We start from the raw sequence: 23,027 nt of genomic DNA, 5'->3' as shown, positions 1-23,027 counted from the left end.
TGAGAGGGTGAGGTCAAAAGAGGAGAGGAGTGGAAAGAAGGAGGCAGAGAGAAATTAGTCAAAGGTAGACGTAGGGAGGTTGAAGTCCCCCAGAACTGTGAGGGGTGAGCCATCCTCAGGAAAGGAACTTATCAAGGCGTCAAGCTCAGTGATGAACTCTCCAAGGGAACCTGGAGGGCGATAAATGACAAGGATGTTAAGCTTAAAATGGGCTAGTGACTGTGACAGCATGGAATTCAAATGAGGAGATAGACAGATGGGTCAGGGGAAAAATAGAGAATGTCCACTTGGGAGAGATGAGGATTCCTGTGCCACCACCCCGCTGACCAGATGCTCTCGGGGTATGCGAGAACACATGGTCAGACGGGGAGAGAGCAGTAGGAGTAGCAGTGTTTTCAGTGGTAATCCATGTTTCCGTCAGCGCCAAGAAGTCGAGGGACTGGAGGGTAGCATAGGCTGAGATGAATTCTGCCTTGTTGGCAGCAGAACGTCAGTTCCAGAGGCTGCCTGAGACCTGGAACTCCACGTGGGTGGTGCGTGCAGGGACCACCAGGTTAGAGAGGCAGCAGCCACGCGGTGTGAGGCGTTTGTATAGCCTGTGCGGAGAGGAGAGAACAGGGATAGACAGAGGCATAGTTGACAGGCTACAGAAAATGGCTACAATAATGCAAAGGAGATCGGAATGAAATGAACTAAACATCTGGGAAAGGAGAGAGGACAGTTGTGCCATGAACACAGTGAATAGAATAGGGTGTGTGCGTGATGACACCACTGGTTAACATACACCATAACGGCAGGAAGAAAACAGAACAAAATACATTGTTACCGCTCTTGCTGCTGGTGACTCTCAGATCCACCTCTACGCAGACAACACCATTTTGTATACATAAGGCCCTTCATTGGACACTGTGTTAACAAACCTCCAAATGCGCTTCAATGCCATACAACACTCCTTCTGTGGCCTCCAACTGCTCTTAAACGCTAGTAAAACCAAATGCATGCTCTTCAATCGAACGCTGCTTGCACCCGCCCGCCCGACTAGAATCACTACTCTCGGCAGGTCTGACTTAGAATGTGTGGACAACTACAAATACCTAGGTGTCTGGTTAGACCGTAAACTCTCCTTCCAGACTCACATTAAGCATCCCCAATCCAAAGTTATATCTAGAATCGGCTTCCTGTTTCGCAACAAAGCCTCCTTCACACATGCTGCTAAACATGCCCTCGTAAAACTGACTATCCTACCGATCCTTGACTTCGGCGATGTCATTTACAAAATAGCTTCCAACACTCAACTCAGCAAATTGGATGTAGTCTATCACAGTGCCATCCGTTTTGTCACCAAAGCCCCATATACTACCCACCATTGTGACCTGTACGCTCTCGTTGGCTGGCCCTTACTACATATTCGTTGCCAAACCCACTGGCTCCAGGTCATCTATAAATCACTTCTAGGCAAATCCCCGCCTTATCTTAGGTCATTGGTCACCATAGCAACACCCACCCGTAGTCTGCGCTCCAGCAGGTATATCTCACTGGTCATCCCCAAAGCCCACACCTCCTTTGGCCGCCATTCCTTCCAGTTCTCTGCTGCAAATGACTGGAACGAACTACAAAAATGTCTGAAGCTGGAGACACTTATCTCCCTCATTAACTTTAAGCATCAGTTGTCAGAGCAGCTTACCGATCACTGTACCTGTACACAGCCCATCTGTAATTAGCCCACCCAACTACCTCATCCCCATATTGTTATTTACATTGTTATTTATTTTGCACCCCAGTATCTCTATTTGCACATCATCTTCTGCACATCTATCACTCCAGTGTTAATACTAAATTGTAATTATTTTGCACTATGGCCTATTTATTGCCTTACCTCCATAACTTACTACATTTGCACACACTGTATATAGATTTTATATTTTATATTGTGTTATTGACTGTACGTTTTTGATTATTCCATATGATTATTCCATATTTGATTATTCCATATTTGATTATTCTGTACTCCTGAGTGGCGCAGTGGTCTAAGGCACTGCATCGCAGTGCTAACTGTGCCACTAGAGATCCTGGTTCGAATCCAGGCTCTGTCGCAGCCGGCCGCGACCGGGAGACTCATGGGCGGCGCACAATTGGCCCAGCGTCGTCCAGGGTAGGGGAGGGAATGGCCGGCAGGGATGTAGCTCAGTTGATAGAGCATGGCGTTTGCAACGCCAGGGTTGTGGGTTCGCTTCCCACGGGGGGCCAGTATAAAAAAATATGTATTCATTAACTGTAAGTCGCTCTGGATAAGAGCGTCTGCTAAATGACGTAAATGTAATGTAACTCTGTGTTGTTGTTATTTTTAAATCGCACTGCTTTGCTTTATCTTGGCCACTGGCTTACCTGGTTAAATAAAGGTAAAAAAATAATTAATAAAAAAAACATTGGGAGGCTGAAATGATTCAAATAAATGTATTACTTACAAAGGACACTTCGCAGTGCAGAATACTTTAACACATAAATATTTGGTAGATTTAGCATGAACATAGATTACAGTGCTTGAGTTAAACATTTTGGTGCGTATATCAATTTTAGGGCGTATATCATTAAAAACACTTTCTCCTGAAATAGGGACTCGAGAAAAACAGAAATGGACTCCTTTACTAAAACCACACGTGCCAACTAAAAAAAAAAGTGGGCCTCACACAGAAATACTTAATTGTTACTTTCTATCAAATTTATAAAACATGCATTGGCCCAAATGAGTGAATACTGTGCACTTGGGGTCATTCAACTAAGAAAATACACTTCTGATAGTCGTTTAAAGGTAATATTCTAGTTGTTTCTCGTGATATTTTCCCAATATGAAGTTCTGATTTCTTTGACCAATCTCTACGAGGCTGGAAATAACGCAACCACAGAAAAGCAGAACCTCCCCACCACTTACAATAATAATTCTATAGACAGTTACTGAACAGATAAAGTTCTAGCGTCTGGCAAGTCATCAATTGAATTTGAATCATTAAAAAAACCAACCAACACCAGTGTCAAAGGGAGAACGCATCACTGACAGGTGAAAAACGGTGGTCTTGCACGTATAGCAGACACATGCATATAAATTCGTAAATAAATAGCAGGCACTCAATTTGAGATATAGAGTAGTAGTGTTGACTTTTTAAACAAAGAATTCTAATTTCTAGTGGCAGCTACAGCATCACCCACCACTTGAGGCTTGTTGTGAGCAGTTACCATATCCAGACTAAGGCAAGTCCTAGACTAAAAAGCGTGCTCAATGGAAACTTGCCATTAAAAGTGCTTTTTAGTTAAGGACTACGCTTAATCTGGGTGAGGTAAACTGGCACATCGTGTTGCAAAGCGTAAGTGACAGAATAAAGAAACACCTTAAATGTGTGGCCAATGCAGACAGCCTTTGGTTTGCTTGAAGCATTATTTGGTTCAGACTAAATACTGGCATGTAAATTACATGGGGAGCTGAAAATAACAGCATAACGTTGTAGGGACAGGGGATAGTGTGAGAAGAGACCAAGTGGACTTTACTGCAATGTGGTAGACCCCTTTCTGAAAACGCTCCTCCAATAACCACCATTAGTCAAATCAGACAGATGTAAACAAAAGATGCAGCTAGTTTAGTTTTACGTAGCTTTAGCTAGCCACTTTATACTATTTTTAAGACACTTGATTAAGCCTACATACAATGGATTCGGAAAGTATTTAGACCCCTTAACTCTTTCCAAATGTTGTTATGTTACAGCCTTATTCTAAAATTAAATTGTCCCCCCTCCCTCAATCTACACACAATACCCCATAATGACAAGGCAATAACAGGTTTAGATTTTTTTGCAAAAGTATTCAAAATAAAAAACGGAAATATTTTAATTTACATAAGTATTCAGACCCTTTACTCAGTACTTTGTTTAGTACTTGCGATTACAGCCTTGAGTCTTCTTGGGTATGACGCTACAAGCCTGGAACACCTGTATTTGGGGAGTTTCTCCCATTGTTCTCTGCAGATCCTCTCAAGCTGTCAGGTTGGATGGGGAGCGTCACTGCACAGCTATTTTCAGGTCTCTCCAGAGATGTTAGATCGGGTTTTTCTTCCCAATTTCGATCTTGTCTAATCGCTGCAACTCCCCAACAGGCTCGGGAGGCGAAGGTCGAGTCATGCGTCCTCCAAAACATGACCCGCCAAACCGCGCTTCTTAACACCCGCCCGCTTAACCCGGAAGCCAGCCGCACCAATGTGTCGGAGGAAACACAATTCAACTGACAACAGAAGTAAGCCTACAGGCGCCTGGCCCGCCACAAGGAGTCGCTAGAGCGCGATGAGCCAAGTAATGCCCCCCCGGCCAAACCCTGCCCTAACCTGGACGACACTGGGCCAGTTGTGCGCTGCCCAATGGAACTCCCGATCACAGCCGGTTGTGATACAGCCTGGGACCAAACCCAGGTCTGTAGTGACGCCTCTAGCACTGTGATGCAGTGCCTTAGACCGCTGCGCCACTCGGGAGGCCCAGTCTGTGCCTTTTCAAATCATGTCCAATCAATTGAATTTACCACAGGTGGACTCCAATCAAGTTGTAGAAACATCTCAAGGATGATCAACGGCAACAGGATGCACCTTAGCTCAATTTCAAGTCTCCATAGCAAAGGGTCTGAATACTAATGTAAATAAGGTATGTTTTTTATTTGTTATAAATGTTCAAAAAATGTTTTACCTGTTTTCAATTTCTCATTATGCGATATTGTGTGTAGATTGATGAGGGGAAAAAATTACGTAATCCATTTTAGAATAAGGCTGTAACGTAACAAAATGTGGAAAAAGTCAAGGGCTCTGAATACCTTTAAAATGCACTGTAAATTCAGTGATTCTGTCCCTTCATAGGACACAAAGAGGGTGAGGGGTCTCTAGAGAATAGAGGGTAGATGGAAACCGCAAGAAAAATATATTTGGTTCATTCTAGAAACAAGAGGCTTATTTCCCAGATGTTTTAAAAACTAGCAAACTAAACAACTAAAATTACTGAAACCTTGACAAACACATAGAAAAGTCGGTGTCAATTCTCAGTGTCATAATCACCCAACAGATTGTGTGCATTTAAGCGGTTGGCCATCGGGTACAGTGGTAAAATGAAAGATAATAGAAACATGCATTAATACACTGAAGAACAAGTTAGGTTCTCTGTTAAGTTGGTGGTACTGCTCTCTGCCCCACTCTCTCTTTTAAATTATATCTTCACTAGGGGCGAAAGCACATTGCAATGGCCCACATAGCTAAGGCCAATGGCACAGAGACCATAGCCCAGTGTAGGGTATTAGGTATCAGGGTATGCCAAGGAACATTTTAGAAAATGTTTGGCAACGGAAAATTCGTTTATTTTTGGAGAAATCCAGGTAGTCCCTCCCTGTTTGTCTGTTTTCTTCCATTTGGTGCCTAAGGAACATTATCCTATTATTAGGCAGGTGACTTAGCACCAAAGCAGAGTGGAAGGGAGGCACCATTTTCTTAGGGAGGAACTGAAACGTCAGGGTGAATCTGCTGCATGCTGGATGGATGCTGGGTATCCTTTGATGTGGAGGGCCTGGTCTGTTCTGGTCTGGTGGTATTGGCACAGGAAGAGAGAGATGTGGTTGGGAAATGAGAGAAGGAGGACGAGGACAGCACAGTTTCCCAGGCCACAAACTCCAGACAGTAGTGGCTGTAGCTTAGCATAGCATAGCCTTTCCTAGCCAGCGCTGAAGGGACCGAGACTGCAGCTTGCCCTTACTAGAGAAACCGCGCCCATTTTCCCTTTCCCAGGATCAAGCCTCAAATCAAACAAAGGATAGAACAGAGATGTCATAGAAAATTGTTTCAGTTGGTTACCTTCACCAAAGCAGAGAAAGGAGCCCTCCTAGAGAATCTTGACAATCTATGTCATCATCCTTCCTCTAAGCCTTGAACTAGACTGAGGGAGAGAGGCCATGGCTGGCTAGGTTAACGGATGCTGGCTGATGCTAGCTGTAAGGCTAACTGCAAGGCTAGTAAGGTTTTAAGGCTTCAAGCTTTTGAGGTTGGTTCCCATAATGAGCCTAAAGGCCCAGCTGTGGTCAAGTGGGACTGCTGTCAATTGGTCCATTATTACAGTCATAATGTGCTCTTAGATTAATGATGGTGTTCACTCATTAATTATGGTGTCCACCATTTTATTAGTCTTAACATTGTCCTCCATAACAACAACAGTCCTACTGCTGTCCTTGGGGGGAGAACACGGCCCAATTTAATAGTTCATCAGCTCAGTCAGTGTCCGTAATGGGGTTCCAGTTTCTATATAAGCCCAGAGGTGGGGAGGAAACTGTGCTCAGGGCTGCCAGGGCTTCCTGTCTTTGCCCCTCTGTTCAGAAATGTGTTTGTAGCGACACTTGTCCCCAAAATGGCAGCCGGTGGTCCTCCAGAAGTAACACTCATCTCCGTTCACTGGGCCACGACGTCTGGGACTGGAAAAGGGGCAAGGTTGGAATGTTACATAAAACTGATTTTGGGATGAAATGATACACCTTTTCAAGTAGGCAACATCGCTCATCCGCAACTGATTTCCTCTTGGTTTATAAAGAGTTTATTTTAAGGGATAACTATTCCACCTTTTCAAAGTTTTAGCTTATTCTCGACTTACCTAGGGTGTTGAAAATAGGCTAAAACAAAATAAATTGGATTATCCCTTTAAAGTTGCAGTGAAACTGCCACGTCCGTTTGCAGTATTACAACAGAGTATGTACTAGTTCTATTTTTTATTATGTTGCTGGTGGCTAATCTACTTTTCAAAAAAAATAAAAGATGCGCCTGGGGGGCGATCAGTGGCACCGTTTTACATTTAGCATATCTCAGCCTTAAAAGGGTGTGGTTCCTTACCCAGTAGCAGCAGCTGCCTGTTGCGATGCGGGGGGGCTAGTCTTGATGGGGATTGGCAGAACCCTCTGGGTGTGACGGTCTGGGTAGCGAACCACCAACCTTGTGTTCTCTATACTGTAGCCCTGTGGGGGAACACACACATACACCCACAAAATACAAATCCATTAAGATCAATAGAATATAATACTTTATTGTGCATTTTTGTGAGAATCAGAAAGATAAAAATACATTTAAAGAAAAAGTTTTAAAACAAGACCTACAATATACAAAACAGAAAAGAGAGCCAAATTAAAAGGCCACAGCATCTTATGACGTCACAGAAGGCCACTCACATTGAGTTTCTCCATGGCCCGCAATGCCATGTTGGCGTTCTTGAAGTTGACAAAGGCACAGAACCGCTCGTGGAGAACTCGTATGCTGTCTATCTCCCCATAGGTTTTAAAGAGGTCCAACAGGTGTTTCTCAGCAAGCTCAGCGGTCACGTTCCCCACCCAGAGAGACGCACACAGGGACCTGAAGGAAAGAAAGCGAGACCGAAAAGACATCACACTTACGTCCACACAGACGTCATGTTACACACACACGTCCACACCAAATACAGAAATCAAAATCAGAGGCCATGACCCCCTGACCCTTTTTGGGTAAACATGATTGGCTAATATCCACCTACCCTGGCAGGCCCAAGGAGGAGTCCTGGCTCACCACTGAGGAGAGAGAAGACAATAACTGAATTAGAACGTTTTTTTTTTTTTTTTTTTTTACATTACTTATGTGGAACCTTCACATTTCAGAGCAATAACTCATAGAAAATGTGTCGCTTTCCTTCCCAGTCATTGAAATTAGACTAATTCCTGACATTGCTGCCCTCTAGGGTTTAGACGAGAAATGTAATGTACTGGCACAGCCTGGATGGTGGGTGGGAGGTGGTGTGTGTGCTTGCATAAGACGAAGGCAAAGCAGCTAGCAAGGTACTGCGCCGTGTCAGCTGTCATATGCAGTGTAGCTCTATAGAAGGTGCTATCTACAGTCGTGGTCAAAAGGTTTGAGAATGACACAAATATTAATTTTCACAAAGTCTGCTGCCTCAGTTTTTATGATGGCAATGTGCATATACTCCAGAATGTTATGAAGAGTGATCAGATGAATTGCAATTAATTGCAAAGTCCCTCTTTGCCATGAAAATGAACTTAATCCACAAAAAACATTTCCACTGCATTTCAGCCCTGCCACAAAAGGACCAGCTGACATCATGTCAGTGATTCTCTCGTTAACACAGGTGAGTGTTGACGAGGACAAGGCTGGAGATCACTCTGTCATGCTGATTGAGTTAGAATAACAGACTGGAAGCTTTAAAAGGAGGGTGGTGCTTGAAATCATTGTTCTTCCTCTGTTAACCATGGTTATCTGCAAGGAAACACGCGCCGTCATCATTGCTTTGCACAAAAAGGGCTTCATAGGCAAGGATATTGCTGCTAGTAAAATTGCAACTAAATCAACCATTTATCGGATCATCAAGAACTTCAAGGAGAGAGGTTCAATTGTTGTGAAGAAGGCTTCAGGGTGCCCAAGAAATTCTAGCAAGCGCCAGGACCGTCTCCTAAAGTTGATTCAGCTGCGGGATTGGGGCACCACCAGTGCAGAGCATGCTCAGGAATGGCAGCAGCAGGTGTGAGTGCATCTGCACGCACATTGAGGCAAAGACTTTTGGAGGATGGCCTGGTGTCAAGAAGGGCGACCTGGTGTCAAGAAGGGCGGCCTGGTGTCAAGAAGGGCAGCGAGGAAGCCACTTCTCTCCAGGAAAAACATCAGGGACAGACTGATATTCTGCAACAGGTACAGGGATTGGACTGCTGAGGACTGGGGTAATCCCCTTTCCGATTGTTTGGGGCATCCGGAAAAAAGCTTGTCCGGAGAAGACAAGGTGAGCGCTACCATCAGTTCTGTGTCATGCCAACAGTAAAGCATCCTGAGACCATTCATGTGTGGGGTTGCTTCTCAGCCAAGGGAGTGGGCTCACTCACAATTTTGCCTAAGAACACAATCATGAATAAAGAATGGTACCAACACATCCTCCGAGAGCAACTTCTTCCAACCATCCAAGAACAGTTTGGTGATGAACAATGCCTTTTCCAGCATGATGGAGCACCTTGCCTTAAGGCAAAAGTGATAACTAAGTGGCTCGGGGAACAAAACATCGACATTTTGGGTCCATGGCCAGGAAACTCCCCAGACATTAATCCCATTGAGAACTTGTGGTCAATCCTCAAGAGGCGGGTGGACAAACAAAAACCCACAAATTCTGACAAACTCCAAGCATTGATTATGCAAGAATGGGCTGCCATCAGTCAGGATGTGCCCCAGAAGTTAATTGACAAGCATGCCAGGGCGGATTGCAGAGGACTTGAAAAAGAAGGGTCAACACTGCAAATATTGACTCTTTGCATAAACTTAATGTAATTGTCAATAAAAGCCTTTGACACTTATGGAATGCTTGTAATTATACTTCAGTATACCATAGTAACATCTGACAAAAATATCTAAAAACACTGAAGCAGCAAACTTTGTGAAGACCAATACTTGTGTCATTCTCAACTTTTGACCACGACTGTATATCCATAAGTGTCCAAATAGCCATGCTCTTTGAAATGGTTGAATCCTTCTCAACTGTAATGTAATTTGTGGATTCAAATAAAGTATTTAAAATGTGTGTGCGCGTCCTCACTAGGGCTGTTGCGGTGACCGTATTTCCACCACACAGGCAGTCATGACCGCAGTAAAATTCCACGTGACAGTTGAGTCACAGTAACTTCCTCTTATGCACTCTGGACATGTGCACTCTGGACTTATGCACTCTGGACATGAAGAAAGAAGTTCAACAACAGGTTGAAACTGAGTGGAAAACATGGTCGCTGTAGATGTTGTTTCAAAGCCTAACAACAAAATGGACAGCGCTTTCTAAGGTGATGATCAATTAAAATCACCATACGCATATTAGAGCTTATGCATATGAATAGGCTTATGAGCCAAAGCCCCCCCCCCCCAAAAAAAACTAAATTAAAATAATGATTGTGCCGTTATACAATGCATAGCCTACCGCATATTATGCATGGCAGAATTTTAAAAAAATAAAACCGATTTAAGATTTCTTTGGTACATATTTGGTCTAGCCTATACTCCAAAATTAAACAAATTCTAGTAATCACCTTTGAGTGTGGACCGTATTATTATGCATATTGGATGGGCCTTACTCTATGCTCTAAACTTTTTATCCATGAGTCTGGGAGAGAATGTATAGGCCTAGGCGATGTGGTTGGTTCATTGATTGTATTTTCATAATTAATAGGCTGGCACATTCCCTTTAGCTACATAATATCTCACCACTGTGCATTTCCATCTCCTCCTCCATTCCTTTCTCGAGCGCGCAGTTTAATGAAATATGTTTTGTTGTGAAAACATGTTACTATCGATGTTCCCGAACAGATTTCCCTTGGTTTCCCAAATTAAGCACTTGGTAGCTGCTGGAACAGGTTTGGAGAGACCATGGCATACAGAGTATTATTACCTGTCACGCAGCGAGAGGCTGCATGCGCCTCAAACGGTGGTTAAATCATGGAGTGAAATAACCAGCATGATTGAAAAACAAACCAGCTTTTCCAGTGCATATGGATGACGTCTTTATTCCCCTGCCCCTGTTCCTGCCCATTTGATAATGGGCCATTCTAAATTAAAACTCATTTTAAATATTAGTAAAGACACAAATAAATAAGATCACATCGTGTGCAGGCTGAGACAAGGAACGGAGCAAGCTTTTTTCCCCTACTCAAATCATCAATAGCCTATAGTCGCATCATGCAGCCCATATATGTTTTGATTTCTAAGACAGTCTAAGGTCTGTATCATTTACAACTAAAGTTGCCAAATAACTAAATCTAGCGTATAGGACCTGTTTCAAATGATAGCCACCTCATATGCGCACTCGCTCTGGAATGGGAAAAATATCATTTTTATTTCATTCAGCTAAGTTCAATAATATTATTTTTACTATAAAATCATATGGTAATATAAAATAATGACACAGGACTTGGAGCATAGCCAGATAACATACAGTAGGCCAACTCATTCTGTTCTTCTGAAATTATCTTCATATCATGATGCTTCTTTACACCTACCTAAAATAAATAATGGATTTATTGGTATGGTGTATATTAAATTGATTTATTAGATTTTTTTTAAATGTAGATGTTCGAAAGGCACACATCAGCGGCTTGTATGCGTGGAGGCCTGGAAATGCTAACGTGTTTATGTTAATTAACGGTACATTACCGTGAGACCGGCAGTCTTTTGCTTGACAATAACCGGCTGACAAAATGTCATGACCGCCACAGCCCTAGTCCTCACCCCTAGAAGCCTCAGGTGAGGCCAGTACAGCCTGTACAGTGGTGAATCTCTCCAGCAGCAACACACTCTGCATCTCCTCAAAACCCAGCTCCTAGAGACAGAGAGAAAAGGAGAGCGAGACAGAGGGAGAGAGAGTTAGGAGGCAAGACTAAGGATCCATCCCAACAGTCTAGTGGCGTCCTCTCGTCTGCTTGGAGAGTGATTGGAGAGTTAAAAGCAAACTTTGTTAAGAATGCAGCACAATGCTTTCCCCTGTCCTGTGTTTTCAGATCAGTGCAGATGTAGGAGACCACTTTAGACTATTGAGATGACCCTAAAACTTAAGGACAAAGTGCATGAACACTTGTGTGCACACTAGCTCAGTGGTTTTCAAACTTCTCTTCCGGACAACTTGATGTTTCACAATTTTGTTGTAGCCCTGAACTAACTCCCCTGATTCACCTATTCAAGGAATTGATGATTAATTAACACGTTGAATCAGGTGTGATGTAGTTAGAATACATGGAACGGCTGGGGGTCCCAGAGGAGCGGTTTGAAAACCTGACCTAAACTCCAGTCTTCCTGTCCTTAGCTGCTTGTCATGAAGGAAAGGAGACAGGGAAAGGAAGCAGTGTAGGCGATCTGGAACATAACCATACTCTGCCATTTCACATACGTATTGTGTGCCCATGGACAGCACATCAGCACGTGTGTGTGTGTGTGTAGGCTTGAATTGTGTGTATTAATATTTGATGTAGTACTCTGAAGTCGAAAAGGCTGTGTGTGTGTGTGCGCAAGGGAGAGAGAGAGGCTGAATCCAAAATCACTCCCTTCTCCTTCACCTCGCCCCTCCACTTAAGCGTTCACATGCGCCTCCGCCATATGCACAAGTGTCCAAAGCTGAGGGAGTGAAAATGATCAAGGGTGTAGGGGCTAATTAGACCCTCCGGTAGCCACTTCGGCCAAGCCAGCAAGGTGGCAGGCTTCAGAGCGAAGTGCTATCCCGACACGCAATTTGAAAATAATGGAGAGGTGTGCCTAATTATATGCCATGTGCATTTGTTTATGTCTCATTTCGAGACTTGACACATGTAACAGATTAAATGCCTCCCAAATTAAATGTTTAAACGCCCTGTGCCGTCACAAATGTGATGTTCCTGTGTTTTACATATATTTCCACACTATGAGGTTGGAATAATATGTGAAAATTATGATAATGTCCTTTTAGTGTAAGAGCTGTTTGAAAAGACCACCTGAGATTTCAGCGTGTAATGGTGGGATAGAGTTTTGCCCTGCCTGGTGCAATCATCAGGAGGTAAATTAGTTAATAGACCAATAAGAAAGACAGTTCCAAACCTCTCTACCAATAACAGCTCGTTTTCAGTTTCCCCCTCCCCACTCAGACCACTCCCAGACAGTCATAGAAAATCTCTTGCTTGAGAGATTGCTCTTTGCTAAGAAGCTATTTATTTTTGACCATTTTGATTGAAAACAATCACAGTAAGTTACTTCATTGTTACAAAGAAATTATTTGATATTGAGATAAAAGTCCAATGCAGCTGTTTTTAACTACTACTGAGGTTTACATCTTGTAAAACAACAGGGGTGATTTGTTAATTAGAATTTCATGCTATTTTATTATTTAAAAGTGGAACATGAATTGTATCATTCAAGCCACGAGTGTGTCCCGAAGTTGATGGGTTAATTGATCCCCTCGCCACTCTCTGGAAGTCACCCTCTGAGTTTCGTCAGCAACAGAGTGCCATCCAAGACAGTTGGTAGGGGCAAGGGGGTGGTTTGGGATTCACCAAGAAAGAGTGTGAGCGAGCGAGAGTGCGTGTACCATAAGCTGTAGGACTTTGCAGTTGAAGAGATCGTTGACGGCCTCCTCACAGTCTTCATCCAGCTTCAGCACCTGTTCCATGGCTTTCTCCGCCTCACTGTACCTCTACACACACACACACACGCACACACACGCAGACACACACGTTTAGAGGTCAAGACACAAAAGGCCGGCATAAACATATATTATAGAATTGATGAATAACCACTAAATGCAGAATATGCGTCCTATAGAATAGATTACAATACATGACAATAGAATAGGACAGGAGAGTTAAGTAGTCTGTGGCCCACCTTCATGCCAATGAGTGCGCTACCCTTGCGGAAGTGTCCTTTAGGCCAGTCAGTTGCCAGCTGGATGGACCTCTCAGCATCAGACAGGGCCTGGGGGTACTGCTCCAAACAGCTATAACAGTACGACCGGTTCCCAAAGAACCTGGAGATATAGATAAACAGACATATGTATACAAATACACAGGTGGACAGAGGATAAATTGTTGTTAATTATCAATGTCATGTACACTGCTGCCAATGTATTGATATCGGCTATACAATAAGTGTATTGGCGTTAGAGGTAGGGTTGCAAAGGGAGGGTACATTTCTTGAAACTTTCAAAAGTTTACCAGTGAACTACCAGAATTTGGGTAACTTTACATTTTTGGGGGGAATTTTATTAGTTGACATCTAGTGGCCTTTGTGGGTACTTCAGATTATCACAGGTGTGTAATTATCTCTGGCCATCAAATAAGATGATTTTAAAATTTAAAATAGAATGACAAAGCTGAAAAAACATTATCCTAAACATAAACCATCAACTTAGTGAACTTTGTCTTTGTTGTTAATGTTTTGGTGCATAAACTGGTGGCAGTTGTGAAAAAAGTCAATAGTTGGAAGAGTTGCAGAGTTAATTGAAAATGCCACTGACTAGATGCTTTTTTCATTAATTAGGCTCTCTCTTGAACCATATGGTCTATCCACTAAACTCATAATATGGACACAGATATAATATATATATATATATATATATATATATATATATATATATATATATATATATATATATATATATATATATATATATATATATATATTATTATATTTTTTCTAAAAAGTTTTTCAAGTATAAATTACCAAAGTTAACATAGATTGCCATAAACTTGTTAATTACCAAAATTACAGGAGATTCCGGTAAATTACCGGTAGCTTTGCAACCCTAGTCGAAGGACATGCGGTAGTGAGTAGTGCTGAGCAACTAGTGCTTTTTGAGGTCGTTTCGGTTACATTATAAAAAATATTCACGATTTTCAATTTCCATTTAAATTATTATTTTTAAATACACTACGCATTGTGGGTTGAATGCTGTAACACAGAATAAAACGATTAATAAAAGTCCCATGATGGTAGTGACTGCCCATGACTGCTTATCGCTTATTAACCATCAGTTATTCACATTAATACAATATTTCAGTTGTGTATCACATTTTAGACTACTATTATTTCATTAAAAGTCATCATCTCATCTCTATAGAGCTGCTTCCTATGCTGTCTGACAAAATTACTATTTTAGTAGTTCTTCAAAGTCAATTAGGCATACTTTTATGACCGCAGAAATCCCAATAGCCCGCGAAGCAACTGCTCTCTATGCATCTCCTCTTGATCACGCATTCTTCTGTTTCTTACATAGCAGGCGTAAAAGAAACGGACAAGTAGCCGCGCAATGGATTATGGTCATTGTAGTTAATTATCATGTTTTCTGCGCTTAACTATGTAGAACATTGGCCTGTTGGAAACTACAACACCATACTACGTCGCACAGTTCGGGCATGATCGGATTTATCTCTAGAGAAACCGCAGTGCAATGTGCACATTGAGCTCACAGAAAAAGAAAATGTCAATTTGTTGTTTCAAAAACAAAAAAATAACCGACATTTTGATTAATTGCTCAGCACTATTAGTTAGTGATATAATGTAGCTATACAACATGTAATGGTGTGATATTACCTGTAATCCTTTGGGTCGTATCTGATGGCTTCTGTAAACATACTGACTGCCTGAGAATACTGGCCCTCCTGGACCAGCTTGATCCCTTTTTCTACAGGACACACACAGTCAGAGGCTCAAGTACACAAACAAAATCTGAGCATGTTTGTACAGCAAGGTGTGTGTGTGTGCACGAGAGTGTGTACAGAGGAGTGTGTGTGTGCGTGTGTGTAATTGATCACTGCCTAACGGTTCCGCACACTCCATTTTCAACATGTAACCTGGATGGACATAAACACTCACCTGTCAACAAGGCGCTTCTCTTGGTCACAGCATCTTTTTCATTAACCTAGAGCGAAACCAGAGAAACAATTTATATTGATCAAATTGTTGGTCACTTCCGACCCACCAACTCGAGTGACCATGCTCTAGACTGCGCACTGAGGTCAAACACACAAACATTCCAAGAACTGTTTATCATGCCTTGCAGGTCCAGAATTCGCGTTAGGGAGCACATTGAACCTGCACAACCTACAGCTAGCCATCAACACTAGTGGAGACCGAGCCTTAATGTAACACTTTTTGCCTTTTGCTTATTTATGAAAAGATAGATTAATAATATTCTTATACATTACACGCTGTAACTACGTTTCTAGGACATACCAGTCATTTACAAATTAAACATTGGCGGAAGTGACATTTTACAATTCACCCCGTAGGCTGGGTTAAATTCAACAGGCTGCAGGGCAGTGTTAATTTTGTCAATAATAAGTATGACGAAAAATATTAGTCAACTACCTATTTTTCCTGACGAAAAATGAATGACGCTAACAAGACGCCCTGAAAAAAACACAGAAATTACTTTTTATTTTAGTTGACGTAACGAGACTTCCACGTGAGACTAATGGACATTCAATTTGACATGAAGCTTCTTTTCATCATAAGCATGCATGCCTTTGCAGACTAATGCAATCCTCTCATTGGCCGATAACGTATTTCAGTTGCTCGGGCTGATTGAGCAAACCCGGCTCTCCCACACGTACAGCTCCAGGGCGGGCACTTCAATCACTCGTCTCTTTTGAACTGATGTGCAACAATGACACTTAAATTGTAACTTACCACAATTAGAAACAAATGTATTTGATAATATTTTCTTTCATATACACTGAGGGAAAAAAATATTTTATTTGATTTTGTATGTTTGCCCACTGACAAAGAAATGATCACTCTATAATTTTAATGGTAGGTATATTTGAACAGTGAGAGACAGAATAACAACAAAAATCCAGAAAAACGCATGTCAAAAATGTTATAAATTGATTTGCATTTTAATGGAGGGAAATAAGTATGACCCCCTCTCAATCAGAAAGATTTCTGGCTCCCAGGTGTCTTTTATACAGGTAACGAGCTGAGATTAGGAGCACACTCTTAAAGGGAGTGCTCCTAATCTCAGTTTGTTACCTGTATAAAAGACACCTGTCCACAGAAGCAATCAATCATATTCCAAACTCTCCACCATGGCCAAGACCAAAGAGCTCTCCAAGGATGTCAGGGACAAGATTGTAGACCTACACAAGGCTGGAATGGGCTACAAGACCATCGCCAAGCAGGTTGGTGAGAAGGTGACAACAGTTGGTGCGATTATTTGCAAATTGAAGAAACACAAAAGGACTGTCAATCTCCCTCGGCCTGGGGCTCCATGCAAGATCTCACCTCGTGGAGTTGCAATAATCATGAGAACGGTGAGGAATCAGCCCAGAACTACACGGGAGGATCTTGTCAATGATCTCAAGGCAGCTGGGACCATAGTACCAAGAAAACAATTGGTAACACACTACGCCGTGAAAGACTGAAATCCTGCAGCGCCCGCAAGGTCCCCCCTGCTCAAGAAAGCACATACACAGGGCCGTCTGAAGTTTGCCAATAAACATCTGAATGATTCAGAGGATAACTGGGTGAAAGTGTTGTGGTCAGATGAGACCACAATGGAGCTCTTTGGCATCAACTCAACTCGCCGTGTTTGGAGGAGGAGGAATGCTGCCTATGACCCCAAGAACACCATCCCCACCGTCAAACATGGAGGTGGAAACATTATGCTTTGGGGGTGTTTTTCTGCTGAGGGGACAGGACAACTTCACAGCATCAAAGGGACGATGGACGGGGCCATGTACCGTCAAATCTTGGGTGAGAACCTCCTTCCCTCAGCCAGGGCATTGAAAATGGGTCGTGGATGGGTATTCCAGCATGACAATGACCTAAAACACACGGCCAAGGCAACAAAGGAGTGGCTCAAGAAGAAGCACATTAAGGTCCTGGAGTGGCCTAGCCAGTCTCCACACCTTAATCCCATAGAAAATCTGTGGAGGGAGCTGAAGGTTCGAGTTGCCAAACGTCAGCCTCGAAACCTTAATGACTTGGAGAAGATCTGCAAAGAGGACTGGAACAAAATCCCTCCTGAGATGTGTGCAAACCTGGTGGCCAACTACAAGAAACAACTGACCTCTGTGCTTGCCAACAAGGGTTTTGCCACCAAGTACTAAGTCATGTTTTGCAGAGTGGTCAAATACTTATTTCCATCATTAAAATGCAAATCAATTTATAAAATTTTTGACATGCGTTTTTCTGGATTTTTTGGTTGTTATTCTGTCTCTCACTGTTCAAATAAACCTACCATTAAAATTATAGACTGATCATGTCTTTGTCAGTGGGTAAACGTACAAAATCAGCAGTGGATCAAATACTTTTTTCCCTCACTGTAGGCCATTTTTGCTCTGATCACATCATAAGCTCTATTTTTCCATGTGTACTTTTATTCATCTTTGTTGCCGCTCACGTGGTCCAAATGAGAGTTGTGGTTGCTTTTTTTCATTGGAAAAGCTAATGCTATTTTCTGAATATTAGGAGTACAGTAATACTTCTGGCATTGTTGGAAATCTCAGATTCTCCACTTTAAGGAATTCACTCTCATTTACCCCATTCCAATGGTTATGGGAATAAAATCAGAGCTGTAAATTGTTTAACCTGTAGCCAAGGCTTATAGCCATATTGTTAATTATGGCTGGCATTGGTTACAATCTGCCACAATAGCAATGTTGCCAGCTAAGGTACACGAGGGGATAGTAGGCCGAGTTGGACAAGGTTATCTGAATGTCCATGATAGAAGCTAGTGGTAAATATGAATTATTTAACAAAAAAAAACTAGACAATTTTCCAGAGTTTAAGTCGACTGATAACTCCAACTAATGACTAAAATGTGAAATGATTAAAATGTGACAGACTAAAAAAGGTATTTTAGGATTACAACTAAGACTAAAACTAAATCTAAAATAGCTGTTGCAGGGTTAGATGTAAAAGCATAAAAATACGCAGAGAATATTCTTATTTATAATATGTTCCTTTTTTTTCCCTTTTTATTTTTTTCACTCCAAAAACAAACATAAATACGAACAACAACTTACAGACACACACACAAACAATGACTACATCTCATCTGCCCAGACCCGCTTGCCCACACCCCCATCCCTAGTGCCTGTATTTTTTTTGCCACTTGGCCTTAAATTGTAATCATTTATTTTTCCTCGGTCACCCATGCTATTTCAATATTTCAATAATAAATAATTCAATTTTTCCATTGTCTCAATGATGGCGGATTGATTGACTTCACGTTTTTAGTATAAGTTTTTTCAAGATGAGTGATAAGAGAATCGTCCAGGCAATTGGTTCTCTCACTACACCCCCATATGCCATGTCTTGAACTATGCAGACAGACGGATTAAAAGTTTACATTGTAATATTTCTGACAGCCAACTTTATAGCTCCACCCACAACTTCCAGACTTTATAGCATTCCCAGAAAGCATGGATTATGGAGTCATTGTTAGTTTTACACTTGAGACATGACTCTGCCGTTGTGCTGTAGAATTTGTGAATTTTGTCTCTTGTAAAATAAATTCTATACATTAGTTTATACTGGATTAAGCATACATTTTAATTAACTGTAATTTCATTAGTTATGCTCCAACTTTCCCTCAATCTTGTGCCAACATCAGTTCTTAAGTCTTGGTTCTAATAGTTAATACTTTTTCCCTAAGAGATTGTCAGTTGGATCTGCTCTCTGCAAGATTTCGTACATCTTCCCCATCATATGAACATCATGTTTAAGATTCCCTCAAGGTTGCTCTGATGGCCAAAAGATTTCAAATCGAAATTTCATGATATGTAACTTTTAAGTTGCATGTATTTGAAACTATTAGTCAGTCCAAAATGTATTTTTAATTCTGTGGAAATAAATGTATTTCCTGTTACAAAGTAATTTACAGTTTCTTCTCTTGCTAGAGCAAAAGTACGTACCTGCTGTGTACTGACCTGGTACCGACGAAACTGCCGTTTCTACTTGTAGAATCGCAATGCTCGGCAGTGGCCGACAACTTTACTTTGAGCCAATCAGAGAGCATGAACCTCCACGTTAGGGAGCCGACAGAATTGACAAGGAGGGAAAGAGGGCACTTTTTCTGGTCTAATCCACTCTTTTCATCAGAATTGTTCTAACTAAAACAAAGCTGCAAACAATAAAGTGGCCACTGTAGCTAGTAAAAATTAAATCAAAATGGTTTCCATAAAGCAGCTGGCTGAAGCTGGTTGCCGAGAGTCAAAGAAGTGTCTTTACCTAGCTAGCTAGCGAATTATGCTAACAATTTAGCTAACTTTAGCCAGCTAGCTAAAAATGTATCTATGGGCTGTATGCAATTATGGAGAGTGAATTAAATTGTTTCTTTGTCATCTTGCTAACTAGTTATCTAGCTGTGGCCATCTGGCTAGTGTCAATAAGGGCTTTCTACAACAATAGCAACATTAGCACAGCTAGCTAGCTAACAGACTAGACCAGGGGTATTCAACTCTTACCCTATGAGGTCCGGAGCCTGCTGGTTTTCTGTTCTAGCTGATAATGAATTGTGTCCCAGGTCTAAAATCAGTCCCTGATTAGAAGGTAACAATGAAAAACCGCATTGGAACTGGCTTCGAGGTCCAGAGTTGAGTTTGAGGGGACTAGACCATAAAGCAACATTCTGACATGCATTGCAAAACACTACTGCCACCTTCTGGTTTGGAGTATTTTAACAAGCCTGAGTGGCTGACGACTTCAAGGTCTTTGCTGTGTGAACAAACGTTTGACAATCCTACCAGTGTATGTGAGCTATAACAGTCTTCAGTGGTAAAAATGAGGGGTAATTGAAAAATGTAATGATTTGAAAATTGATATTTGAATGAAAACACACTTAATTGACCAAACATATTTTCATTTGATCTTTTAGGCATGTCCTATTGACAAAAGTATCCAAAATAGTAGCCAAAATGTTGTGTACAGAAGTATGAATTTGACTTTTTTTTCAATTTTTCTAAGGTATTATCTTAGTTGTACTCGTAAACTTGATGTAAAGAAGTGAAATTCAATATAATTATGTGAATGTGTCTAAATACCATATAAAATAACAGACTTTAGGTAAGGGGTACATTTGACCCCCAATTACTAATTTGAGTCTAATGAGAAAGTACAATAATCATTATTTTCAATTATACCAATCAAAAAGCTCTTCTTACTGATAAAAATGATATTAGATACATGGGGAACGTTCCACAGGTCAATAATTAAAAGGGGAGGCGGCACGAATATTCACTTTAGGCCTAAAAAAAAAGACACTTGTCAATAAGAAAAAATACTAGTAATTTGACGGGTACTCATAAAACTTCAGGTATGTGGACACACTAACCAAGCATTAGCACATTGAATAACAACTTTTCTAAATGGTTTCTAATTGAGTTTAGCCATTTCAACTGACCCCGTATTAGCCCCAGTCTCCCCTACTACAGCAGACAGTTAGCTATCACCAACACTCCTACTACTGACAGCAACCTATCGCCAACACTCCTATCACAGTAAATAGCTACTGTACCTAGCTATCCACTAACCCAACACTTCTACCAGAGAACACAGCTATCACCAACGCTCCTACTAGAGAGCAAGCCATAATCAAAACTGCTACCACAGCTATCAAACAGCAAACTTTCACCAACTAGCTAGCTACCTAGCTATCCTTAGCGCCAACAGCATTCCTATAACATTTACATTTACATTTTAGTCATTTAGCAGACGCTCTTATCCAGAGCGACTTACAGTTAGTGAATACATATTAATTTTTTTATACTGGCCCCCCGTGGGAATCGAACCCACACAAAAAAAATATAAACTATTGTTACCAGGACTTAAAAAGAAGCGATATTGGCACAAGATGGAGGGAATGTTTGAACATAATTAACAAAATTACAATTAACAAAAATGTTCACTTAATCCAGTATAAAGTAATGTATATAACTATTATTATACAAGGGAAGCCCTGATCTAAGTCAGTCAATGTTAAAATTTGTAAAATAAATGTTTAAGGAATTCAGTCCATACTAGAATGCATAAGGTGCAATTTCGAAAATGGGGTAGTGTATCATTAGTTTTCCTCATCATCTCATGTCAGTCATTGCATACCTTTTTATAACTTGTCAGAAATGTCCAGATCAATTAGCTCAAGTCAGCTAACGGTTTTCAGCTAGGTTTTTTTTGCCCATAGATTTTGTTGTAATGTTTGAGTCACTGAAATATCACATGAATACATTGACATGGCAAAATGTATAGAATTGCAAGAAAATCTGCTTTAAAACTAAACTAAATTCTCTGCACCCCATGACAAAATGTGTAATATTTCAGGAAATAAGCTTTAAATCTGCAACAATTTCTCACCACCAACAAGAGGGGTGTAAACAGTTTGTCATGAACAGTGCTTGGGCCCATAGAAATAGACGTTGGGGGCGCGGGATGTTCCCCAATGCTGGAAGGGGAGCCCAGAGTTAAAACGTTTGGGAACCCCTGATCTAAGTGATTGATAGTTGGTATTCAACAGTCATAAAAGTATGTCTTATTTACTTTGAAGAACTACAAAATAGTGATTTTGTCAGACAGCATATGCAGCAGCTCTAGAGATGAGATGATGACTTTGAGTGAAATAATAAAGTAATCGAATAAAATAAATGGAATATACACAACTGACATTTTTTATTAAAGCAATGTGAATAGATTATTGTTAAGTGATAAGCAATAATGGGCAGTCACTACCATCATGGGACTTATAGTCATTGTTTTATTCTATGCTGTTATAGCATTCAACCAAAATTATCTAAACCAAAATTGAAAACCATGATTATTTTTTAAATAATTGAACCAAGACCAAACAGACCTCAAAAAGCACAAAATCGCTCAGCACTACTAAATTATCATAAGACATTAACAGTGATTCGTAGTTTCCTTCAACTTTCTGAAGAGGCAATGCGGGAATGCCCCTGCCTGTGTGAACAGTGTTGGCAATATTTTTATTTAGCGAGTTTTCAGACCCCTCCAGTGACTTTTGTTGGTAAAAGAGGCTAGCGACAAATTTTGCCACAAAGAGTTTCTATGGTTTATATAGCATTTAGCAACTTTACCCACTCAATTCTACCACAAAAGAGACTGGGAGAAGCCGTCTGTGCAACAGAAGTCATAGCAACGGTGCACACACAAGCAGAGAAGGACAGGGGCAGGGGGTGTGCGGCGGTGAAAACTCTACATCAGGGACCGCAGCTGTTTCGCACCAAGGCAAATTGGTGCTGTGACGCCATCGCGGCATCACGTCTTCTAGCAACTAATCAAGGAGCCACTAGCGATTCTCACTGAAAAATTACTACAGCGAACATAGCAGATGCAAGGAACACAAAACACTGAACACAATCTTGAGAAATTTGTCTCACCTGTACACAGAGCAGGAAATTAATCAGCTGGGTTGTCTGGTCTTAATAGTTGGTAACACTGTCTGTGTGCATTTGTATACCACTTTGAGTAGCTGTTAGCGATGATGCTAATG

At 41.2% G+C, this 23,027-nt stretch overlaps 1 protein-coding gene across 2 annotated transcripts in view; it reads right to left on the bottom strand.

Moving 5' to 3' along the window:
- Positions 1-4,651: 4,651 nt before the first annotated feature.
- The window catches only part of LOC121574820 (hsp70-Hsp90 organizing protein 1-like), a 34,674-nt gene continuing 16,298 nt past the window's right edge, over positions 4,652-23,027 (bottom strand). For both annotated transcript variants that reach the window (XM_045222877.1, XM_045222880.1), the window contains exons 7-15: positions 15,392-15,437; positions 15,110-15,200; positions 13,403-13,544; positions 13,110-13,214; positions 11,288-11,378; positions 7,560-7,593; positions 7,222-7,402; positions 6,890-7,011; positions 4,652-6,477 (exon numbers count right to left, since the gene is read on the bottom strand). In XM_045222877.1, coding sequence (XP_045078812.1) covers positions 6,342-6,477; positions 6,890-7,011; positions 7,222-7,402; positions 7,560-7,593; positions 11,288-11,378; positions 13,110-13,214; positions 13,403-13,544; positions 15,110-15,200; positions 15,392-15,437 — 948 coding nt within the window. In that variant the 3' untranslated portion in view covers positions 4,652-6,341. The remainder of the gene's footprint in view (positions 6,478-6,889; positions 7,012-7,221; positions 7,403-7,559; positions 7,594-11,287; positions 11,379-13,109; positions 13,215-13,402; positions 13,545-15,109; positions 15,201-15,391; positions 15,438-23,027) is intronic.

This window comes from Coregonus clupeaformis, chromosome 1 (assembly GCF_020615455.1).
Source record: "Coregonus clupeaformis isolate EN_2021a chromosome 1, ASM2061545v1, whole genome shotgun sequence".
Taxonomy (NCBI): Eukaryota; Metazoa; Chordata; class Actinopteri; order Salmoniformes; family Salmonidae; genus Coregonus; species Coregonus clupeaformis.
This window is presented reverse-complemented; position numbering and strand designations above follow the sequence as displayed.